The sequence below is a fragment of the Amphiura filiformis genome, chromosome 2 (genome assembly GCF_039555335.1).
Source record: "Amphiura filiformis chromosome 2, Afil_fr2py, whole genome shotgun sequence".
NCBI lineage: Eukaryota > Metazoa > Echinodermata > Ophiuroidea > Amphilepidida > Amphiuridae > Amphiura > Amphiura filiformis.
Window position 1 is genome coordinate 22019131 of NC_092629.1, and position 26852 is coordinate 22045982.

The following is a 26852-nucleotide window of genomic DNA, read 5'->3' on the forward strand; positions in this document are numbered from 1 at the left end:
ACAAAGCTGATGGGTACCAAACATTTTGAAACACCCTGTATGAAACCCATACCCGGACCCATACTCCCTCTGTGTGGAAGACTTTAGATAAAAATCTTCCACAAGAGAGTGTGAATTTCAAATGGAATAGCCCAAGTTCTAGGTCACCAACATGAACATAACAGTATATGAAGAGCTTTGTTTCAAAACCCCTTACATCCACTTGAGCAATTTTGAGAACACATCAAAAAATCATCACAAAAATCACTGATATAAGAGGGTTTGCAACAAAAGCAGCTTTTGGCAGGATAATCATCCTACCCAAGCATCCCACCAAAAGCTGCTTTTGTTGCAAACCTCCATATATCTGTACTTTTTTTTTTTATTTTTTGATGTTTTCTCAAAATTGCTAAAGTGGATGTAAGGGGTTTTGAAACAAAGCTCTTCATATTGGAAAACCCTGTCTTTGGCAAGTATTTTGCACAATAAGAGAGAAATTTGTTTTCTCAATAAAAAAAAAAGGTTGTGTGAAATGTTACGCTGACTTGATAAAAATTAGGCCTATTTAGGTGTTGAGTTTTCTATACTGTAAATACCATGCTCAAGTAGTCGGGTCTTGCCATCGTTTACGCCCGTCTATCGACCAATCATGTACGCCTTTAGGTAACACATATATTAAAATATCATTTTAATATTATGTCTGGCTACAATTTGCTATTAATAGTTCTCGAAAATGCCTCTTGTAGACTTCACTAGTTTATCATAATAAGTGACATTATACAAAATTCATTGCCATATAATTTAGGACATACAGGGTGTCTAAAAAATGTAAAACAAAAACTTTTTTTCCCTAAAATTTTGAAACTGATTTCATATCAGTGTAACAGAGGAGTGGCATAGTCTTCATTCAGGGCTAGTTGTAGAAACTACAAATTTAGAACGTTTGAGGACTTGTTCTCAAGTTGTAGGTACTCCCGTAGGGTGCCTCCAGGGTTTTATTTTGGAAAGTTTGCATTAGTATATCTAGTGTCACTGATGTATGTCATCTGTGATTGCTCAACTTATTCTACGCATCAGCTTTTGTCCAAAGAAATATTTAAAAAGATGATTTTTGAGTGATTTTCCACGACTATGTACATGTGAATATGGTGATGAATGCACGCTAAATCGCGGCGACACATACAATTACACATAGCTCCTTGGAACTCACGATTGGAGCCGTGAGTTCCAATTATTGGAACTAATTCAGGGCTGTCAACTCTCACGCATTGGGTGTGAGTCTCACACATTGGGTCACTTTCTCATGCCAAGCCTTAAGGTATATAGTATAATCTCACGCCTAGGTAGTAAATTAAACATGGCAGGAAAAAGTGGGCAATACAGGAAGCTCATTGCTGGGAAATTATTGGTTTTTGGCCACAAAAATAAAGAAATACACAAGGGAAATATGTGATACTGGAGGGAAATTTGGTACAACTGGAGGGAAATTCTGGATTGCTTGCAGGGAAAACAAAATTTTTCAGCCTGGTAGTAAATCTCACACATAAAGCTGTCAAATGAGTCAAAGCTCATGCATAGTCAAAATAATTTGTTGTCCCTAGTTATTTTAGCGATTTTTCGGACCTGTGGCTTATACCATGCGCGGCCAATATGTCTGAAATTACGGTGTATATAATCAGATGAATCAACCTTTCTTAATATGTGCTACTAACTAAATCAGGGGCTCACGTTTGTTTGATGTGATCATTTATGAATTTTTCTAACAAAACATATAATGTTCAATTTTAGACCTAGACAATATCAGGGTAAATGTGGTATTTTAAATGCCTTACAAGGCCAATGACCTCTAAATCTATACCCTAACCTCTAACCCTAATTAGCATATGGTAATGTTTCTGTCTTAAATACCACATCTACCACAAAATCAACAGCTATCACACTAATGTACACATATTTATTTTTAGCTATTTTTAATATAGGTTTTCATTTCTGTATCAAATTATTCATTTTTTCCTGCTTTTTCTCATAATTTTTATTCTATAAACTGTACATTTGTATGCAAATTCAGGGATGCTATTTACATAAATTTTGAATTTAAATTAGCTAAATAATACGACTCTTTCGTTACATTTCATGAGATTTTTAAAAAAATTTTCCTTACAATTTGTTAGTATTTTTTCTAATGTTCTAATACCATTCATTATACAAGTGTCTACCCCTTGTAAAGATGCAAACAAGATTTAAGACTAGTTTTACATGCCATCAAACAACCGTGGGTTGTGGGGAGTTGATCGTCAGATGAAATCTGACTCCAAATATAGACATGACTTTCCAATACCTGATGATGGTCGACTATCTATTGTGTCCTAAGATAGTCAGCCATCACTAGGTCTTAAATGAAAAATAACGACTAAAGTCGACTGCCCAGCACACCAGCAAACAGAAAAGGTTTAACAGAAAACTTTTAAAAGTCATTAAAATGTTTAAAAAATTAATCATGTACGGACATAATTTTAGCATCATGTCCAGTTACAATTGGCTGTTTATAGTACTTACTCAAAAATGATTAGACTTGACTCGGAGAAGCCAGCTCATACACATGTACTTCCTCTTGGTCCCGATTATTTATCATAAAAAAGTGAGATATATAAAATTGATTTTCATATAATTTAAAATTGATTTTCATATCATTTATATAGGGGCTGGCATTTTCTTCCGAAGGGGGGGGGGTCCTAAATTTACAAAAAGTCGGCGTCAATAAAATTGCGACCCCCCTATTTCGGCAACAGAAATTTTATGACCCCCCACAACGATACACCTTACCCCCTAAAATTGTATTGAAATCAGTCCTTTTGAATAAAATAAACACACTATCTGTGGTCATCTTGTGACTCCTACATTTTGGTCATCAAAAATTTTATGACCTCCCCCTATTTTTCTTTCCAACAATTTATGCCCCCCAGTATATTTGGGATCCACCCCCTTCCAAAGAAAATGCCAGCCCCATTAAATATACAGTTCAACTAGTTGACTTTTTTATCATCCAATCCCACCAGCTTAACACTGACGTCCCATAGTCGTTTAGCTGCTGCTTCATCATTTGCTTCTTTACCGGTTTCTTTTTCTGTACAATCGCTGTAAATAAAAAACAATAAAAACATGGACATCATTCACTTAACTGGGTTTCCTCTCCTTTAGCCATGCAAAGAGTCGTTTAAAACGTTTTCACACACTCCTATATCAAAGCAGACAATCAGCAAAGCGGTTAGAAAAGTATGCCGATTGCATTAATCCTATGCAACACAAATGTATGCGTTAGCACTGCGCATTGTACACAGTGCAGATCATACACAATCAATGCATGCCACATACTTTTACTGTAGGATTGATTCATTTTCCATCATTTTTCAGTCCTGCACAATGATTTTAAATAGTCGATAATATATTATCGAGTAGAGCTCATGGAGGCAGCCATTAGCAGACCACCCATTGTCAGATGGCTAGATGATTTTCAGCTGCACACACAAATGAATAGGAGAATTTTGAAAATGAATCATGACTTTTTGATAAACCGCTTACAGCAAAAATTCTGAGCACTGGGTGATTCTAAATTTCACATACAATGCACAAAACAATATTTGTAAAATCTTTGTCGAGAGATTTAAAAAGTTATTGAGAGAATATTCTGTAATATTGTTTTAAATTAGTACAAAATACAATTTTCTAAGCAGAAAAATGGCTACAGTTCCTATCTTGCCATTGAAAACAACAGGAAGACCACACGCAGAGCTTTAAGCCACATGTCAGACAACCTGGCGCCAACTGCAAATGGCTGCGCCCATGTGATGTAAGTCGATAATATATTATCGACTTTATAAAATCATTGTACAAGACTGTTTTTACTAGTGATAATTTTGTTATAAAAACAGCAAAAATCACAGTCATGTTTTTTTCTTCTCGTGTATGAAATAGGTTAATAAACGCGTATTACTTGTTACTTCAGGCCCGTGCATTAGACGCATCAACATCAGTGCGTGTGCATTATTTTGTCTAATTACTCTCCCAACAAGTAATACACGTTACTTAACCTATAAATAAGCACGTGTTGGTTTTGGTCTTTTCATGTTGGGTTTCATGACATCAGTCTACCAAGCACACAGCAAATAATCCGGTGGTACACTATTTTGCCCTGCATGATTTTTGCCCACTCTGAGTCTGACATGCAAATATGGCCGAGTTGGTCCTCTGTGGTTCTGAAGTTTACTTGGCACCATGCACTACTTGAACAGTGCAATAGGCATACACTTCATAATGATACTGGGTGCACGGTCAAATAATCCTGAGGTACATGCTTGCCCGCTATGACTTTTGCCCTCCATATGACATGCAAAGATGACAGAGTCGGTTCTCTTTAGGTTTAACATCTTTGGTTTAAATAGCCATAGGCTAATCCAGTTGAAATGCACACACCCCCTACAAACCACATGATAATGTTAATCTCTTACATGTGTACACAGGCAAGGTGAATTTCAAATAGCATCACAAATTCAGGTAAGTAGGTAACCCCTTTTGAAATTCACACTAAGGTCATGTCTTCCACAGGGGGTGTATGGATTTTAAATGGAATAGACTAATACTCACCTATAGTACTTGCCAGACACGTCCCTTAGACTCTCATCCACAGCACAGTATATATTAGTCTGTGCTCCCTGCACTGGAGTCTTGAGCAATAGCCAGATTATGGGAGAGGCTAGACGCAACAAGAAAAACATGATAGGGTATGCTGAAGGCAGATTACGAGACAGCTCAGTTTCCACTGCTCCAGGGTGCACAGCATATGATGTCACACCGGTGCCTGGAAGAATAAATATTAAAAATTTTTTTTTTTAGCATTTGAGGTTGGGAAAAACCATCCTTTTTGAAGGCCAGTTGGATATGGCAGGAGCAATATTTTTCCAGTTTTGGCTATTTAACTAAAAATAACTAACAGCACACTTCTTAATATTAATACATTGATCTCATAGGAAATTACCGGTATATAGTCAAGGAACCAATAATCACATTTATATTTCCAAAGGTCTTGCAGTTCTTGAGTTAAGGCCAATAATGTTTAAAAACAAAAGTTTTGCGGATCTCCTTTATAGAATCATAATTATATATACCACTCCTCTTGTGTATCAGCTTTATTTGTCTCAATCTTTGAGTGCAAACACCACTAGGTCATGGTCCTGTCTGACCCACCTTAATGATTTTAAACATAAATGTTCAATACAAAAATAGCTACAACTTTTAAGACTCTTCATATTTTCTATGGCCAATGGGAGACCACATGGTACTGGGAGCCAAAGCATATCACATTTTGCAATCTTGATATTTTCGGGGCTACTTATGTTACTTCAGTAATTTTGGTACATTTGCAACCCTACCAGCTCCCCATAGTACACCTGGGTGAAGGAGGAAACAAGATAAAGTTTCTTGCCCAGGGGTCTGGACAAAACATGTTGGTCCTGACAGGATTTGAACTGACAACTTTACAACCTTGTAATCACGAATCGAATGCTGTAAACCACTATTAGCTAGTCCACCACACACTTAATGACCTTTATGGGGGGGCAGCTTCCCCTGTGAGAAGTCTTTCCCCCATGTGGAGCTGCCCACCCTGATACGTAAGTTTTTCAGGTATGTTTTAAACTCGGGAGGGAAAGCTGTAAAAACCTTACATATGATTTGACCTTTTCCCTTCTTCCCTTAGAGACTCCTCAGTACTGTTAACCCCATGAGAACTACCTGCCGATTGGCTAAAAAGAAGTCTTCATTATTAATTGGCCCAATCAGCAACACTGTTAGAATAATTTCACCACACAAAAACATTGGGGTGAATTATTTGCAAAGCTCTATTCAGATTGGTGATTTAAGTGAAGATATCATGTAATTGACCAATCAGAGGCAATGTTAGATCGGCAGGTAGTGCTCAGGGGCTTAAAATGGAGTCCTCTCTTGTTCAGGGATGGTTGCGCAATACACTCCCAAAGCAAAGTAAGTTCCAGTATTAGATTTATTTCCAAACTCTGTTTACAAGTACTGGGGTCCATTTTCCACTAAACTTTTAACCCTTCGTAACTCAAGTAACCGTTCGTTAACACTTGATGTAACTTTACGAAAGCTCCCAGCGGTATATCCCTATTACTTACAAAGGACACCGTTCATAAGTAAGTTTAGTGAAATGGAACTTAAAAGGGCATTTCGTGATCCACAGCCTCATCCCCACTTTTTTCTAAAAAGTTGAGATTTTTATACCACTGGAAACCTCTGGCTACATAATGTTTATGTACCAAAATTTCTTGCAGATTCATTCGTTTGGAAAAAATATCGCCAAATCTGAATTACATTCTGGTATACCAGAATGAAATTACAACACTGGCCTATGGTGGAGTGTAATACACATAATCATGCATAACTCGCAAACAAAAATCAGAATCAACTGAAATTTTGGGAATAAGCTTTTTTTGTGGATATCTACTGAAAAATATGTCATAAAAAGAGGATGCTAGGATCACAAAATACTCCTTTTTAAAGGAGTCTCAAAATCGTGTCTTAAAAGACTCAATTTTGAGACTTGAGAGTTTAGTGAAATGGACCCCTGGATGACTAATAAGCAGGCACAGGCGATTTGCGTGGAACTTTTTTTCCGCCCAATTGGCTATTTTTTTTCCTATGGGCAGGGATGCATGATTTGCACTGAAAAAAGAGTTCTGCGCAATTTGCTATTTTTTTCCGCCAGGCCCTCGAAATCCGCGGTAACGCGGCCGCGCCGTTCCCAGAAAAAAAATTGAGGTCACAAAAAAAAGGAAAAAAAAAAAAAAATCGATTTTTTTTTTTTTTTTTTTTTTTAATTTTAAGTTTTTTGAAATGTTTTCCTACCCACCCACCCACAAACCTTACTCCATGTATTCAAACCACCCAAGCCCAAGTAACCTTTAACATAACCCAAAACCCTTGCCCTTACCCCCAAAAGGGAATTAGGGTACAAATTGATTTCACCTGAAAATGACAGAAAATCTGACCTATATGTAATGTTTTTAAATGTATTGCATGAATGTGTTTATAACGTTTTAAGGATGCACACAGGATCACTGAAATGTTACATGGCCAAAATTGAGTTTTCATCACTAATGTCATCTTCAAACCGTATTTTATCTTGTCATTAATAGATTTTAAAGAAATCTTAAAATTTGAACCATAAGAAAAGCTATTTTAAATACCCTTTTTCATTAAAAATTCGTCAAAATGCAAAAGTAAATAAATCATTGTTTTCCCGCAATAGATCGCGTTCTCGTAACGCGTACTGCGGCGTACAGCTAGCAAAGACACGCACACGTGGTAAACTGGATGGGCGAGGTGATTGCTGATTGAGGCGCTGGAGTCGCCAATCGCGATCACTACCGTATTTTATCGTATTGATCTCTTCCAAGGTAGGTAAAGCTTGCACCATTGCATTGCGAAACTGGGGGCCGACAGACCACCACCGTCCCCGTCCCAGAATCAGTAGGCCTACTCGATAAATTTCGCCAAAAAAAGTGCCGGCAGGCCTATAGTGGTATAAATTATAGTCTTGTTTGTTTTTGTTTTGTTTTTCAAGTTTCATTCTGAACTTGAAAAGATGAAATTTATCTGTAAGAAGTAGTTACCCGTAAGAAGCCCTGTAATTATGACGCAATCTGGTAGGTACGATAGAAAACGCCCGGAGAAAACATAGGCCCTAAATATTTTGCTAGTAGGCTAGACGCAGCCCGTATAGTACATCATTAGGCTTATTATTTTATGTTTAAAAATTTGTTTTATTTCACTCATTCATTCATTCATTCATTCATTCATTCATTTATTTCATTGTTATTATTTGATTTACCAAGTTGGTGTAGTTGGACAAGAATATAGGCCCAGTCCCATCAGCCTTGGTTCGGGGGCCTCTGCGGTCGTTCCTCGTCTTAATTTTGAAGACCATAAAAAATAGGCAAGCAGTTACTACCGGTAGGCCTATATTAGATACCTAAGGCCCTGAATAATGTTTCAAAGTGTTATTAAAACACGGATTTAAGATTCGTTTGCAAACGTTCTCTACTCCTGATTGACCATTAACGCAATGTCAAAAACGTTGACATTTCAATACATCATATCGACCATCTAGGCATAGGCCTACAACTCTATGTCAAAAATGTCGATATTTGAAATTGGCATAGCGAGCACGCGTTTATGAAAGCATTTTCACGAATGTTTTAATGCTAAATAATAATTTCAAACGAGAAATATAATCGAAAACGCGAATTCGTGCTTTTTTCATAACCCATTTTAACTACATTTCCATCAGTAGGCCTATTAGGTCTACCATATGCCATGATTGCGATAAAAGCTTTTGGTTTTACAACACTTTTTGCAAATGTTTTGGCCGAATGCCTTTTATTTGCAATGTTTGTCTGGCTTTCAACTTTCACGTTTATAATGTTTTCTGCATACTTTAATAAAAGGTAAACAGTTACTGCTTTAAAGCATTTTTCGTGAATGTTTTCATGCAGTGTTTTAAAACGCTCTTTATAGCATGATGCCTATATATACGGTAGGCCTACTGCATAAACCACAATCTAATTTAAAGCCATAAGTTTTCCGTTTTCTACTTTTGAAATTCAGTTTTGTTAGGCTATGTCAATTTCCGTGTTTTTCAGTTTTCTTGTGACCTCTCCGTGTTTTGCCCGTTCAATATATAAATGCCTACTTTTTGTCCGTTTTACAAGAAGTTTATTCAAGACATATTGCAACTTTTACCCCACTTTTTACACGTTTATTTGATTGAAAACAACAACAGACACACTTTTAAAATTTTTTGTTGTTGTATTTTATTCACTTTTTATGCGGTACAAAATATTTTACAACTTTATTGTGGCTTTAGGCCTATAATAGGCCTATGACTTTTGTACGTGTTTGATATTCCGTAAAAAGTTAAAAACAAAATATGATAACAACAAACAATTACAATAACAAAAACGGAATATTGAGCAATGACACATCAGAATCTTTTAAAATTTTATTTGGGATTCCTGTGGTGTAGGCCTAGCTATAATGAGCGTTAAAATGCCTATCTTTGGCGCGGACGGGCCGCTGTGGTGCCTCTCAAGCACCAACTAAAAAGAAAAAGCAACGAGAAGTAACAACATCATGTTTGCAGTTCAGAAAAGGACAATGAACATAAAAATGCAATACATGTTAACACCACAAAAAAGAAAAAAAAAAGAAAAAAAAAGAAAATCACCAAAAACGATTAAAATTAAAAACATTGCATTTTTAAAGCAAAATTATGAAAATTAGGACAAAACAGATATCGCAATTATCATGATCATTTCATAAAACTTCCTGATTTATCTGCTAAAATAATTGCTTGTCAGTTATTCTATGCTACTTTTAATGTTCTGATGTCCGCAAATTTTAATACAGAGCATGATCTTTTTTATACGGAACAGGACAAAATTGTGCTTAAATAATCATGGTTTCGTTCGCGGCAAACACGACCATGCACTGTGCAACTTATTCGCGTAACCTGTCTGTCTGTCCGCGCGCCCTGTCGCTCCTCAAACGCCGACGCGACGCCGCGGCCTTGCCGGACGCTCTGCTGCACCATGGAAACAAGACTGCAGTAAATAAAATGGCTTCTCCATGTGGCTAAACATCTGCCGAATGTGCACGGATAATTTTGTCATAATTGTATATTTTACCTTCTAAATCACCAAAAAAATGCCAATCTGCTGCAGTTGGACGCCCCCTCTCATTTTCTAACTTGACCAAACGTCACAAGTCACCGGATGGTATATTTATGGAATAATCTTCAAAAATGGACCTAAAATCCACTGTATTTTTCTAAATCGCGATTTTCGGCAAGTTCACTTTTGACCACTTTGAACCGTTTTTGGTCCGCCATAGCGTCTAAATGAAGCATCACTGAGGTAAGTTTTTAAGTCAAACGTTTAGATATGGCCAAAATCTAGATAGTGTTTTTTCATTTTTTTAAATTAGGGCCTAGAACTTTTTTATCACCCATGATTCAAAAATTTGAACACGGGTCACACGTTTTTACTGATTTTTTGCCTATATTTTGAAAAAAAAAACTAAGCAAAATTTCGAAAAAATAAAAAACACTTTCTAGATTTGTTTGTCTAAATTAATAAAATTCATGTTTTACAGTTTTTGATTTTCAAATAATTTTTTATGGCGGACCAAAATGTTTGGTCAAAAAAGCCGTTTTTTGGATTTTCTCGAAAATTGTACTTTTGACCCCAAACTGACATTTTAAATGGATTTATGACCTCATTTCCTTTCAAAAAATGTATACTTTTATATACTTTACATAAATAGTTTTCGAGTTATGAGGTGAATAATAATGGATAATTAGTGATCCTGTGTGCCTCCTTAATTACTTAAAATTTGCCTCATTTCAATTTTCATGGAAATTTTTATTTTTATTGCTAACAATATAAAGACAAACCTTTCACATAATTTTGGAAATTTGAAAAAAAATTCTAAAATTCTGGAAATACAAAAAAATACATTTATGTGCAAAAGCTTTTTTCCTCTGGGAAAGAACTTTTTTCTTACATGCAACAGCTTTTTTAATTGCAGGGTAGAAATTTGATAAATAGGTCATCATATACAAAATGCATGCATGGACCTATTTATCAAATTTCTAACCTGCAAGAAAAAGGCTGTTGCATGCAAGAAAAAATTCTTACCCAGAAGAAAAAAGCTTATGCACTTAAATGTATTTTTTTGTATTTTCAAAATTTTAGATTTTTTTTTAAATTTCCAAAATTATGTGAAAGGTGTCTCCTTCCTATAATAAGCCATAACAATAGCTATTTTGATGAGATGAGGCTAAATAAAGTAATTAAAACTTTATATATTCAGGCATTTAATAATACTAAACATGCTATACATGTAGGTCCGATTTTGGGGTGAAATCAATTTCACCCGTAATTCTCTTTTGGGGGTTGGGCAAGGGTGTTAGGCTTGGTTGGGTTTGTATATTTATAGTAAGGTTTGTGAGATGGGTTAGAGTTTGTGTAAGGCCAGGAAAAACATGTTATTAAAATTTATGCTATAATTACTTGACCATGTCGGAAATGAACATGATGAATAACACAAGATAATTCTGAAGATGAGGAAGTCCAACACTCAACTCTTGTTCATTGTTGTATTGTAGAGCATAAAATGTAGCATATTTTACACATTACTCTTATCATACAATGCATTCTTCATGCACATTAGTACCCCCCCCGCATGGGGGCCCCTCCCACATACCCAAAGAAGTGGGTGTCAAAATTTTTATGAATCATCATTTTTATATTGTACATTATATATATCAATTTCAGCCATGTAGGCCATGTTATTAGGCAAAGAAAAAACTTTGAAGAATGCCTCTCATGTACAAAAGTATAGGAAACTGAACATTTAAAACCACTTTTTTAGGATGAAGGAAGCATTTTTTTCAAAAATGTCTCAAACAGGCCAAGAATTACTTTAACATGGATATATGCATTTTTCTATATGTCACAAATTGCCTCTTTTGGGGTGCTAAATCTGCTCAAATCACCTGGGATCAATCCCTGCGGGGGGCTCTGCCCCCGCGACCCCCGCAGGAGCACTGCCTCCTCGACCCACATGGATAATATTTCAGAGTTTTTTTATCAAAGCCCACTCTCATGCCTGAATTAGAGCCTCAGAATGGTGATTTCTTACTTTAAAAAGTCTAAAATCCATGAGTTTTTTAGGCTTTTTGAGCCCCTGGACCCCAACCGTTAAGGGCGAGCGACCAGGCGCTCGCGAATTTTACAGAAAATTTAAAGCAACATAGTTTAAGTTCCCAGACAGGAAATATTTTTCCTATGCCCTGTTTTCCGCGCAAATCACCTGTTTTTGCTAATAAGAACATTCACTCACCATCAAGTCTCTTGGCCAACTCTGTAGTAAACAGAACATTAGCAAGTTTACTCCTTCCATATGCTTCTGCTGGTCCATATGATGTTGTATGATGTATATCCTCAAAATCGATTCCGGATTTTGCGATGCGGTAACCCTCAGATGACACATTGACGATGCGACTGGGAGCCGACTTCTTGATCAGGTCTAGGAGAAGCATAGTCAGGAGGAAGTGTCCAAAATGATTGGTGCCCATCTGCATCTCAAACCCATCTTCTGTCTCCCAGCGAGGACACATCATGACGCCTGAGGATAAGAGCTTAGAGTTAATGAGAGAGTCTGTACTGAGTATAAACTCCTTGCATAATAACTTGCCATATTGAATTGTCATGCTGGGGGACTAAATAAAATACTGTACTGAGGAGTCTCTAATGGTAGAAGACCAATGGCACATGCATGGGAAGGAAAAGGTCAAATCATATGAAAGGTATTTACAGCTATCACAAGTCCCTGATGGGGAAAAATGTGATTTATAGTGCGCTGTGCACAGACATTGATCCAAAAAACCTCAGCACACTTAAAAGCTTGTCGCTAACCACTGCGGCCTCATTTTATTCCATAATCCATTTAACAGCAATTCATGACAGTTCCTTGTCCGGGGAAATTTCAAGTTAACTCAATCTTATCCACGACAGTGTACTAAACCACCACCAGGGTTCGAACCCTCAACTTGACCGATACTTGACAAAAAGAATAACATTTGGCATGATAACAAAAGGTTCTATGAAATAATTTGACAAAACCAAGCTATAAGTGCCAGGAAAGCAGGATGGATTTGATCAGGACTGGGGCATCGGGCGAGGAGTAATGAATTGAGACAAGGGAGTCTACAATTTCAGTTATGTTTACGACCTAGTGTTAGCCTCTGAGTAGACACCGATATACACAGACACATCCATCATGTCATGTCATCATGACATCTATGCACCCCCTACAGACATGGAAGACATGACCTTAATGTCCTACAAATGGGTGTAGATTTCAAATGAAGCCACCCTTCTAGAAATCCCAATTTTAGAACCACTCCCAGATCATGTCTTCTGAAGGAGGTGTATGGATTTCATGTTCCCCTTAGGTTTCAAGACTTTGATTTTTATGACCCTGAACTCAATTGTATAATTGATACATAATATTATGTTCATCAGTTTCAAGAGTTTAATGTTATATTGGTCCAAAAATATGTGACACTTTATGAGACAGGGTTAACCCCATGAGAACTACCTGCCGATTGGCCAAAATGAATATTGTGTCCAATATTGAACCAATCAAGGAGGGTATTAATAAGATCATCTGAAAATGCAAGTTTGACCATGAATATTTTAAAGCCTAGTCATAATTGGCAATTGAAATGAGCATTTCAAGTTATTAACCAATCAGAAATGCTGTTAGATGACCAGCAGTGTCCAGGGGGTTAATACAGTAGCAATAGGCTTCAACATAAAAAGTCAAAGTTTTTTAAAAGATATTCTCTCAAAATATTAAGAGCTATTTCAACACCACTGAACCAATACTGGGCTTGTCTGTACTAATCTTATTGCATTTTTCATGCTGATTTCAAATATGGTCAAGACAACGCAAAATTCTGAAATTTTTTGAATTTTGATAGAACATTTGGAACTTGTCATCTGCAGTCAACACCTGTGTGGTGAGGACACGATTTTTACATTTTCCCTTTCCAAAATTCTAACAGGCTCAAACAGGACAACCAATAATAAAACTGTGTATCACAATCTGTGCAAATATGGTAGTCAGGGCAGGAGAAGTTTGTTCAACGCATAACACGGCGTGCATAGAGGTTACTAATATTACTAAAGATGGCATTTTCAGACTGACCACTGGGATTCACTTTTCCTGTGAGATTGGCTGCTACTTCCGGGGAGTTCGTATCCCTTGATAGCTACTCTGTTGATCATGTATACGATCCACAATATTAAAACTAAGCAACCGAGGGATGCAAAAATCGCCAGAAGTAGCAGCCAACTCTGCAGGGAAACCTGGTCCATCAGCCAAGATGGAGAAAGTCTAAATAACTGGGGTTTTTCAGGATTTGTCAATCAGAAAATCTAATCAAAGGTATGATTTTGTTGTAAATCAAATGACTCATCAATGTACTAAGGGGGGGGGTGCACTGTCCTAAGGTCATCTCAGGTCAAATGTAATGTCAACTCCATTACAGCATCTGTATAATTCTCCTGATGATGAAGTGTGTCTTTACATCAAATTATTGAAGTACATCTGAAAGACAGTGTTTATTGCGAAGTGCATTGAATTGTCAATCATATCCAATCGAAGTCTAAAACACAGTGAGTAATTTTGGATTTGTCAATCAGAAAATCTACCCAATTTTTAATCTACAATCCTACAAATGTATAAATAGAATTTCAAAATCATACCTTTTCACTACCTTAGGGAGGACAGTTTTTATGGTCTACTTAGCTCAGCAATGCTTTGCTGTCTTCGATAATGGTTCATGTACGCTAGAGCGTTCGATAGGAACAAGCGAACAGTATACGAGTTTGCTGATATCTATCGGAGCGTTCAGCAGAGCAGCAGGATTATAAACACGGTCGATGGTAAAACCAAAATCAATTTCCTTTGTGTTCAGTAAGTACATAACGACCCACTCATCAACTACTCAAGTGGTCATTAAATAAGCATGTCTCTGGTCGTGAATAGAAAGTAAATAATGTGTGTAAGTTTATGTTTACATAAAGTGGTGTAATTAGGTGTCAAGGGGTTGTTAATTCAAGCATGGTCGTAAAATTGATTCGATCGATATTTTGGTCAATGCTTTGTATCGGAGCAGAGTTGTCAATTGAGCGGAGCCTAAAAGAGTTTGATACAGGCTTTAATGGGTTTGGGCTTTGATAAAAGCCAGGTACCTCTCCGATACAATGCGCTATCGAAGACAGCAAAGCATTGCTGAGGTCAGTAGACCATAAAAACTGTCCTCCCTTAGCACTAATGGGGTCACAAAAATTACCTGCATTATTTATCAAGATATCAAGTCTATCCTCTTCCTCTAAGGTCTCTTTAGCAAACTGTCGTATCGATGCCAATGATGCAAGATCAAGTTTACGTATTACTATATTCTCATTGCCAGTGCTCTCTCTCACATAGTCTGCAGCTTTCTGAGCTTTGCCAACATCACGACAGGCAAGTATTACACGGGCACCTGCGGAATGAATAGAAATTGCATCAAATATTATGTATTCCATATTTATAAATCCAAATTGGGTACATGGTTGCAGCCATTACGTACACAACATACTATCAGCAAAAGTACCTAGATTTATAAGCATTCACTATACAAATGAATAAGAAAACAAGATGTTGGTATTCATTGATTTTCACAAAAATGACTATACTGCAAGAATTCTGAAGATTGGAGGGGGTGGTCCTATAACATGCTATGACAAACTAATTTCAGAGACAAGTTTAGCATCAAAAAGGTTATAATGAATTATGTAGACTGCTAATGGTTCACATTGCCATTCAAAAGTACAAGAAGACCACTCACTGTGCTAGAGGTCATTTATTCAGCCATACTAGCACCCTATTTGGAATCAGCATGAAAAATGCATTAAAATGAATACAATCAAACCCAGTATTGGTTCAGTGGTTCTTGAGATAGATCTTGATATTTTGAGAAAATATCTCAAAACTTCGACTTTTTTATGTGGAAGCTACAACCTTGGCGAAAAATGTTGCCACACCGGAGCGTTAATTGGCCAACATCCTGCCCCGCTCCCCTATTGCAATGTTGATTTGGACAAAATCGTCATAATTTCTACATTACAGTCTCCCAACATTGAAAATGGGGGGGGTGGGGGAAGGACGAGTGTAAGCTGCATGTACATTTGCAACTATTATACAAAATAATACGGAACTATCACATATTTGGCTCCGATTGTGTACTTTTAACACCAGAACGTGCAGGTGTGGCAACGAATTGCCGCCAAGGTTGTAGCCTATGACCAGCATGCAGAACATTAATGCTGCATTCACCATGCTGGTGTGTCACCAAGGGAGCTTCAAGATTGAGCATTACAATGGTTTGAGCACTACGGTTGTTTGATGGCATGTAGAACTGTATAAAATTATTTATTTTTACAAACTTTTGAGAAAAATTTTGTGTTATTTTGTAAAGTGAAAAGATGAAAGTGACGGTTATGAATGAGGTTATAACTTTGCACCGCACATCGTCCACACCTGGGAAAGAATTATTTTCTATAGGCATCAAAGCACATGTCTTTATAAACGCCCCGCCGGCTGCCGAGAGTAACCTCTATTACAAAGTTAGCTTATACTTGCACTCCACGCTTGGTGAGCGATTGGTTTAAAACCAATCATTGGCTAAAAACCAATCATGTGAATCACTGGCATTTACGAATGTAGTGTTAATAACAATTGCACTTTCGAAAAGCATGTATTTGCGTAAAGTGCAGTATTGTTATCATCACTTCATTCATGCAAAACAATGATACGAAAAACAACAAAACTATGATTTTCATTAATACAATAAATTAAGGAAGCGGATAGCAACATTTGCACATTATTGTTATGGGACATGAGAGCACATCAGACATATCGAATTACATGCTGAATACGAGGATTGTCCTTCTGATATAAAAAAAAATAATAATTTTGATTTTGTGAAATTCGTGATATAATACAAATTTTATGGCAAATTATTAAAATGTCATATTTTTAGTAAACTTTATAAATCTAATAAATGATATGTAATGAAACTGTAGGCCTATGTAGCTGGGATGAAAAGCCGAATTGAAAATTTTGACCTTTCATATTGAACATTGAACCAAAAAGACCTACATTTTTTAGTGTTTTGAGGAAAAAATCTATATCTTTAATAATGAAGGTCAAAATTTTCATATGATGGACAGCTGTTCATCCCAACTTCATAATCTTTAGGTGCATATCGTTAGATTTATACAATTTACTTTTTTTACAATTTACAATTTTAATAATTTGCCATAAAATGTGTAATGTATATATCGCGAATTTAATAAAAATCAGAATTATTTGATATCAGAAGGACATTCCTCGTGTTCAAAATCCAATTCGATGTGTCTGATTTGCTCTCAGGTCCCACAAAAAATATATATAGGCCTACACGTGAAAACGTCGCTATCCGAGCCCTTAAACATAAATTTACAATGCAAACCTGTGAAAAGTAAGGCAAGATCAAAACGGGTAGGTTAAAAGTTGTATATACTTATTATGCAAGATGTGTTTTTACCCTCACTTTGGAAAATGCTTATTTAGGCTTCACTTAGTATAAGCCCGTAACTTTAAATTATTTGGACCTTTCTTTCTACGCTTACTGTTTTTTATATCATTTTTTTGTTCTTTATATTTTTATACGTTTTCAGTGGCTTGGGACCAACGTTTAATTTGTTACATTTTGGGCAACATTGCTACTTAGGCCTATGTATCTGTTTATTTTTAAATCGTTTGATTTGGGCATGTTTAATAATGATAAAAGCCACAGTAGGTCTATTTTCGGTATAATTTTTATTTCACTTTAGTACATCTGATGTTTCATCTGATAGTATTTTGGCATGTTTGAATATTTACTTACATCGATCAGTAGGCCTATCCGATAATTAAATATTATAATGTTAGGGACGCTCCAGTTGATTTCGGGAGGGGGGACTGGAAGTTGAGCTTTTATTTCGCGTATAGGAAGCGGCGAAGTTTGTTTGTTGTTGTTGTTTTGCCGCCGAAGTTCAGGGACATAATAGGCCTAGGTAAAATGGATTGTAATAAGGCCAACCAAATAAAACAAAGTTTACACATTTAAAATATTCGTACCTTACTTGACTTAAAGTAGAATCATACCTGATTTAGGTCCTTCCTGCTTGAATCAACGATATATATCCTCGGAATGATTCCATCACACAATTATAATTACTAGTATCCAAGATAAATAAATAGTGTCCATAATTGCAAGGTTGTCCAAAATCGAACACTCGATTCATAGAGAAGAGTATCATTGCTCAGGTATAGCGGCAGGTCTGGCTTTCTTGAGGTACAAAACTGCAATGATCTGCATTTAACTATTTCATATTAACCTATGACCATTTTGCCAATTTTCTTTATTATGCAAAATAGAGACCCAAACGCAACTACTTCAATCATGTCAATAGTTAACACATTAGAAGTGGGCATAAAGAACTATTGATTGTACTTCTAATCACTTTAATGATTTTACGAATCTACGTTTATTCAATTTGGGTAACAAACATTTTAGATCTTTATAATTCAAGAACGTGGTTACGGATGATTTAAACTAAACACCTGGATCGTGATATGATGGGTAATTCTATAGAAATTTTACATAAAGCTGAGTCCGTGTATTTTTCACCCGCGCCTAGTACGATCATTCTATTAGTGTATTTGATAGTGTATTCAGTGTGAGCAATTGATCAATTTGTAAAGAGCACCAAATTTCAATAACACTCCATTCGTGGAAAATAATGGAGCGGTAAAACAATAGCGCGACGTCATAAGTGTGTATTAATAATGGCGCGGATTAGAACGTGAGTGGCTAAGAATGGCCTAGGGCCTTCGGCCCACGGCCATTCTTAGCCACTCACGTTCTAATCCTTGGCCATTATCCTATACATAATTTAATAGATGAATTGATTTTATTCTTATAATGAACTTTGACTACATGTCATGATATGATGGTGCACATGGTGTATGATTCTTTTGATGTGATTTATTCTCAAACCCTGTAATATATACCATTATTTTTGCTTTTGGAACCAAAAATTTGCAAGATTTGCAGTTGAATATATGTGAGCCGTCACATCAAAACATACCTCTTCGAGGCTTTTATAGTTCCAAGATATGAAGTTAAATGTCTATGAAAGTATAAAGGAAATAAAAGAAAATTTGAACCTTGTCTTTATCACATCCTGTGATGTGCAAGGCAAACATTCAGTAATAAGGTATCATTTTAAAGTTTGATTTTAACACTTTCTGATAAGGTTGAAATCTCACTTTTGAAAAAAGCCTCCAAGAGGTTGTGGCTGCTCACATATGTGTTGAAACAATGTGATAAGCGTTACTGCGAAAAATTAAATTTTCTTGGGTTAGAAACGTCAAAGACAATAATGAGCATGCATGCAGATCGTAAAAATGTGTCATTTCAGCTAATGAATGGAAACGCTGTGGTATCTTATATCATCCAGGTGATGTATTAGCCTGAGTCGATCGGTCTATCTCGAACAAACTCCCCATGCGTGGCCGTTGAAGAACTCAGTGGATTTCGCACTACTATCATGCCCAGGGTTCGGTTTTTGCTGGCAAAGTGGCAAAAACCTGGCAAAAACTGTTTTTGCCAGTTTTTGCCTGGTTTAAACCGGCAAAACTGGCAAAAACTCACATATAGTCACTCAAATATTAAAAAGTGACTTAGAAAGCTCATAAACAGTAACACACAACTTTTAATGAATCATTCAACACATTTTTGGTCTCATCAAGACCTTAAAATGAAAAAGTTTTGAATTTGATACATGCCACATTTCAATGAAATGCACTTGAGCAATGAAAACGCATCCCTTAAATATCTTAATATATTGCTTATAATTACAAAATCTGGCCTTGTTACACTCGGGAACTTATTTTTGTAAGTTAATGTTAAACTATAAATCACTTTTTAGTTTTTGCCATTTTTCCGGCAAAAACTGTTTTTGCTAAGTGGTTAAAACCGCGGTTTTTTCCACCTGCGGCAAAAACCTGCGAACCCTGATCATGCCATTTCTGATATATATAAAGATATATATAGGGATGATGATGCTGTGCACCGCATATGGATATTCCACGGTTCTAAAGCAAAATGTTATCTGTCACAACTCACAATGCCATCAAAATAATTGATGCATATAATAGCATGTATAGTTATGGCACAAGGCATTACTTGCACCAGAGAAGATGAGAATTCTCATCTTCTCTGCTTGCACATAGCAAATAAGTACAAGCATGCACATTATGGGGCGTGTGGCCAAGAGAAGGAAAGGTACACTATCTTACGTTCTATGCATGAGCGACATGCAAACATGGCATGCAGAGTTGGTTCTCTTTGGTTCTAACCTGATTGGGATGTCTCTTGATGTTTGATGCTGTAATCCTCAACAGCTGAACTTGGGCTAAACTAGAATGAGCTGGTATGGGTATAAGAATAATGTGAAGAAATAGGGTGGAAATTATATAAAACAATCACCTGATGGCTATGACTCCAAACATAGAATTTAGGGTACACTTATACACTATACAGAAAATGAAGTCTTGTGTAATAAAGGAAGTTACTGACAGAGCAGAATTAAGCATCTCATCACTTGGAAACTGGGCTTGGAAAGCTGCTCCCTTGAAAACCTGCTATTAATAGTATTATAGATGGCATAATTTCAAATGATGTATAAACGATGAACTGTTGTAAGTAATATGTTAATGTCTGAAATTATCAGAGGGTGTGCAAAGGAGGGGGGGGGGGTCTTTTAAGGGGGCAAACTTTGACAAAAATGGTCAAAATATACAAAAAATGCTTACAATTCTTAAATATCAGGAGGGAAAGGGTGGGGAGACTTCTCACAGAGGGGAGCTGCTCCCCTTGCCCCCTCGCCTTGGCTACACCACTGTACTCACACCCAGGCGCATACCGAGGCCACATGACCCAATTTCCAAATTGTCCTGCTGAGGGGGGTAACCCTATCGGTTCAGGATAAGGATTCTCTTCAAACTTACATACAATGTCAAATATCGTCCCCTTTTATCATCTATATGTGAGAAAACGGGAACAATTTCAACTTTAATGTGAATTGTTAGCATAATTTGCAAACCAATACGTTGGTACGCATGAATTGCATTCTGGTCAGGCATCCCAAAACAACGGCTGAGTGCATATCCCGATGGAAACAGGAAGTGTTTCGATGTGGCACTGACAACCAGCTCGCCCCTGGCCCCCTGTATACTTTAAACCGGCTATTCATACTAATTCATCTTAAATAACATTACATATCACTGCACCCATTATCATTCTTGACAAGATAGATCATGCCGTATCTATTTCGCTTAATTATTTCTTTATTTTTAGGTATATCATGCACAAGTTTTCATGGGACACCCTGTACAGACCCACAAACATTCTTGTCATTTTTACTAACCTCTATTAGCTAGGTCCCTGGCAGTTTCTTTTCCTATTCCTGTGTTAGCACCAGTAATGATAACCGTCTTTCCATCTAGCCGTGTATGACTGGTGCACATCGCACTGGTAAGTTTCATACGCAGTAATACATAGCCTGAAAAAGTATTGCACAAGGGACAAGACATATTAGTGTAATATTGGTACATGTACAGGGACTGACTTTTGGAATTTGCAGGAAAGTATTAAATACGGTAGCTCTTCTGGAGCCTTCAAGGAGAGCTGTTTAGAGTTTAGACTATTTACAATTATAGAATGGAGAGAATGGTCAACTAAGGAGAGCTAAAAATCACTCTCCTATCAGTACCGATTGCTCTTGCTCCCCTCAAAAGGCAGTCCCTAGCCCTGCATGTATGATACACCAATATGTCATACACTTTAAAAGTGTATCACATTTAAAGGTGTATCACATAGTGGTATATCGTACTATTGACACAGCATTCATTTGTATCAGAAAAAAAAATCTGTTTCACACACTGACGTATACCTTTGGAATCTTTTTTACCTATTTAAAACCTAATATGTCAAATTAAAATAATACAAGGGGCCGGGCGGGGGGTACTCGACTTTGGAAGTGACGGGGATGTGAGGACAGCAGTTCGAAACTAGGGGTCTTTCGGTGAAAACCTGAAGGCCCCCAAAAAGGGGGTTCTTTATATGAGACTGGGGAAATCTGACCAAAAAAGGGGGTCATTCAATGAGACTGGGAAAAAATTTGGGCCAAGATATTAAAGTTGATAAAAAAATTTCAAAAATTCATCATAATTTTAGGAAAAATACTGAAAAAATGGGGTCATTTAGTGAGAGATTATCAGCAGGGCCGTTCCGACCATTAGGCCAGGTAAGGCGGTCGCCTAGGGTGGCAAACGCAGAGGGGCGCCAAAAAGAAAGGGCGAAAAAAGAAAAAACGGGAATGGAGAAAGAAAAGGGAAGAAAATATGAGGGTGGATAAAAAGAAAAAATGGGGTCAATGTGGCCGCACATCCCGTCACCTGTTTTTAGTGAGTGCCCCCCCCCCCCTCACCGGGACAAGGTTGTGCTTTGAACACCATTTTAGGAACAGTTTTCATACAATGAAGTCGAAATTAGTGGGGGTGGTGAAGCCCCTGGATCCACCCCTGACATATGATCACATACACATACAATTCACTTAAAGTTTAGCTATGACTTACCTCCGACAGAAATTGCTGCTACAGTGATCAATATTGTAATCATTATGTCAGCAGATGGATTAACTCTGCAAAATGCAACCTGCAGATGACAAAGAATAAAAAGTGTTAATTTTTTTCAGTCTTATTATCATCCCTATAATCACAGTGTCTTCAATTGGAAAAGTCATCTTTTACTATAAAGCGCTCCACAGACTCCGAGTATTAGACGTACAATATTGTATGTAACATATCTACGTTATTTAATCTATTGCCATTCTATTTCCAGTAATGATGAAAAATCGATAATATATTACATATAATATCTAGCAGAAATATATTATCGATTTTACGTCATCAAACATTCGTTAGAATTTAAACATTACTGGAAATAGAATGGCAATAGATTAAACAACATAGATATGTTACATACAATATTTTATGTACAATAAAAAGTCTGAATACTGCTTTAGTTTGAATGGGGCATGAACATTAGCTACCATTAACAATAAACACTCAAAATTAACACCAAATCAAGTTAAACTACATGCTCAGAGAAAGACCAATTACAAGCTTCATTGATTTCACCCACTTCACTGGAGTGCACCCTCTTGAGTCAAGTACCTCTTCCTATTGTGACTGTATTGACTGGTCCACATTCAAGTGTAATCATCAATTTTCAGCTTCTTTTGGTCCTACATGTACTTTGATATAAAATTGGATAGATTGAGGCTCAATCATTGAGCCCATATTTATTGGTCGAGCTATGAGTTTTAAAATATTGGACAAGACATAGTCAAGTCCAATATTTCATAGCGAGACCAATAAATATTGGGCGTAAAGCATCCAATTTTAGGGAACAACCCAAAAGTTCGATGAAGCCCTATAAATGAAAGTCCTTTCGTTAGGGAGGGAGGGGGGTCAAAAAGTCCGATTACGTTTGTAAAGAAGTAGTTAAAACATCGGTCAAAGCTGATTTAATATATAATTGTAAAATTTTAGTATTTTCTGAAATATGATATTGACATTTTACAGTGGTTGCTTCAAAATGATTTCATATAAATATAGAGTGCAGTACTCGCAACCTGCGACTTGCAAGTTCATTTTTTAAAGCAGCTGTATGTACCGCACTTTGATTCTTTTAAATTTGAAAATCCAGCAAGTCCTAATTTATTATGATGAAAAATATTTCAAAATAAAATAGAATAATTGCTTCTTAAACGTCAATATCAATATCCTAGCATTGTGGCACCCCTCCACAACCCCATCGACCACAGCGACGGCCCGTGCCCAATGAACACAGGTTGGAATTTTCGATATTTGACACTTTCGTTAGAGGGGAGGGGGTTAGCCTTCTAACGAAAGGACTTTCGTTTATAGGGCTTCATCGAACTTTTGGGTTGTTCCAATTTATTGTCAGCCACACCTAAATTCTAAATAACCTAATTCCCCCTTCCACCATGTTAAAAGAACGACCACATATAGGCATATAATTTCAATTTTTGACTTGAATTTGTTTTTAAACTACAGCATGTAGTTCTTGTTGTTTGGTTTATATTTTGTTGTCTGTCCCTGAAGAAGAGTAGTTTATCTGCTCGAAACATCTGTTGTTTTTTATGTCTGTTTTGTTTTGTTTGACTGCTATGTGCACAGTGATTTTCATCACTTCCAGTGTACCTTTGTACTGTTTTCCTGACACTTTTGTGGGCTCTGGAATTGGCAATTTTTGGCCATCGAACTTTGCCTGTTTTTGTGCCTACACTGGTTGTTTGGTTTAGCGGGTCTGTTTATATGCACAGTGATTTTAATCACTCGTTCTAGTGCACTTTTGTATTCCCATTGATCCTTGTTGTTTTTGCAGGTTTAGCACTTCTGTGGGCCTTGGAACTGGTCATTTTTGGCTATCGAACTTTGCCTGTACATATTATAGGCATCAGCATCTATCATAGCAAAAATCTGCTAGCGCTATGCATGATGGGTTAGGAATAGGAAAGGTCCAAATTTGCATTTTCCCCTGACTCATAGTCGGCATCTATCCCAGCATCCACAGCATGAGCCCATTCAATTAGTATACGCAAACCATGCCCATTAAACATGTTCACTCACTGGCAAAAGTCGCCGAATTCGTACTACACAAAGTCCCCAGTTCACTCAACTTTTTGCGCAAGGCATCAATCCAATCTCATCAAACAAAACATTTTTATGTACAAAAAACTACCTTTATTCACCGCATGCTTAATTTAACTCACCGCTCAACTCTGTTATTTAGATATTTGGAGAGTAATTTCCGAAAAAAATTTGATTGAAATCGTCACTTTCAAACCCACTAGAAAGTTGCCAAAATTCCCCCTCATTTTTTTTCAAAAACATCGCCGTAAAATTTACTACCGGTAATGAATTTCCAAAATGGCGCCGGGTGCGCGATTTCCCTATGCTGAGAGAGGCTGAATATTGCGCATGATCAGGTAAGAAATGATCACATACCTAGAGAGGGGGAGCAAACGATTTTTAGCAACCCGTTTGGAAATTTGGGGGGTCATAATTATTGCACAGCCCCTGACCTATCTTCTATGTGAATTATGAAATCTACACCACCAAATTGGACCCCTTCACCAACGTGTTCTTCTCTAGGACCATCAGGCAGTGGAACAACCTTCAACAAGACTGCATCAACCAGCCTTCCAATACCACATTTAAACAGAGCATCCCCCCCCTTAATTTTTTGTGACCATTCCACCTTCTGTTAAAATGCCCCTGCGGTATCCTACAGAGGACAACCAACCAAGTACCAAGTAGGTCATAGGTGCGGTGCAAAGTCCACTGTCATCATTCACTGGCATGCTGGTCATGACATGATATATGTGCAGCATAGACTCGCTCGCCAGTCCTACAATACATACCATACATGCCATACCTAAGGACTGGCTCACACCATTTTGTCTGTCTATGGAAAATACACACTTAACGGTTTGCGCAGATCAGATATTCAAAAAATTTCTTCAAAATTTAATCAAAGGTAGGCCTATATAAAATTGATACCCACCTTATTGTGCTTGCTAAATCAAGACTCGGTTGAAACAACATTAAGGATCGAATGCATTTTATAGTGTCCAAAAAGGCAAAATTATTGTCAAAGTTCTGCCAAATTCTCCACCCTTGCGAAGAGTGCAGAATTGGAATCGGGAATAAAAAATATCCGATCTTTGCTAGGGACAGGCAAATCTGAGCGAGGGCGCTATTTATTTTACTTGATAATAAACAGTAAATCTGTGCCATTTTGGAGAAAATGATGAATAAAACCAAAATTAATCTTTTTCAGATGCTCTAGTTTGCATTGACAACAGATTCAATGCTTTAGGAAGCAGAATGCAACATTGACTTCACTTTTGAATATTTATTACTGTGAGATATGCCTTGGTGAAAATCACCGTTTTGGTCAAAAAAAGGGGTCAAAAGGGGCATTTTGGGAAAAAATTCTATTTTGACCCAAATTTCATCTTCTGACAAAAGGGAAACATGGTTTGACAAAAACTTTCATCCTTTTCACATAACAATTCCAGTTTACTTATTTGCTGGAAGAAAGCACTTTTTTGTTATCGCTTGGGAAAAATCATTGTTTTTGCCTAAAATGGGCCCAAAATGGCCGAAAAATGGCAAAATTTGACCAATTTTTACCCCCTTAAAATTGGAATTTTCATACAAAATTTCACAGATGTGTTGAAAATGATAACATACATAATATTCAACAAAAATTAGATTAAATTACAATGAAAACAAAAAATTGACAGGGGGGCACAAAAATTATCAAGTCCCCCCATGCACTCCTATGGTAAGTCTTATCAGAGAAAATGGCCCAATGTTCCGACAGTAATTTCGTCATAACTTCACTTAGCAATACAGTAGAAGATTGGTTTTGGTGTCAAATTGTTTCTGAGAAGTTCCCTCTTCTAATAAATAACAATTCATGTTAATAGAATTAATTTGAAATTTTTGTGCCTGTCCCTATCTTTGCCATCAAAAACACAAAAAATCAACTTTGGACGTACTTGGCAAAAGACATTATTGCCAAACAATATAGAATAGAACATTTGATGTCAACTTGTCAAAATATTGAAGAAATGTGCTCCCTAAACTTGTGACGAGTAGGCAAAATAATTCCCATTCAAACGCATGGGAATTGGGAAACTGAAAGTGCATAAACACCCCCGGTATAAAACAACGACTAGTGCAGCAGTGCATGAGTGGTTTAAATGAACTTATGACAGCCATCGTGCGAGTAAAACACCGAACCCATTTAGATGTAGTATTGTCCTCTGGTAGCATCCCTTACTTACCCTGATAATATAAACTAATAAAACTGAGACACAAACTGAAATTTTAGTGAAAAAAAAGCAACCACAATCCTAGCTCCTATCCTTCCAATCGCGTTAGCTGTTCGAAACTGCGCATGATTACAAACAGCTTGTCATCTGCACCTG

The 26852-nt window shown here is 36.8% G+C and overlaps 1 protein-coding gene across 1 annotated transcript; it reads right to left on the minus strand.

Moving 5' to 3' along the window:
• Positions 1–383: 383 nt before the first annotated feature.
• On the minus strand, positions 384–26808 carry LOC140145995 (retinol dehydrogenase 11-like). The gene is made up of 7 exons (XM_072167732.1): positions 26709–26808; positions 22399–22477; positions 21189–21323; positions 14981–15172; positions 11959–12243; positions 4621–4834; positions 384–3114 (listed from the first exon to the last, which is right to left on the minus strand). The coding sequence occupies exons 2-7, from the start codon at positions 22439–22441 to the stop codon at positions 3003–3005; spliced, it is 981 nt and encodes a 326-aa protein (XP_072023833.1). The 5' UTR covers positions 22442–22477; positions 26709–26808; the 3' UTR covers positions 384–3002.
• Positions 26809–26852: the final 44 nt, after the last annotated feature.

Excerpts from the sequence above, each read along its gene's own strand:
- LOC140145995 (XM_072167732.1), bottom strand. The coding sequence starts at position 22,441 with ATGATTACAATATTGATCACTGTAGCAGCAATTTCTGTCGGAG. Across the intron at positions 4,835-11,958 it reads GTTGGCCAAGAGACTTGATG|GCACCGGTGTGACATCATAT; the intron begins GTGAGTGAATGT and ends TTATTCTTCCAG. Across the intron at positions 3,115-4,620 it reads GTGTCTGGCAAGTACTATAG|CGATTGTACAGAAAAAGAAA; the intron begins GTGAGTATTAGT and ends TTTTATTTACAG.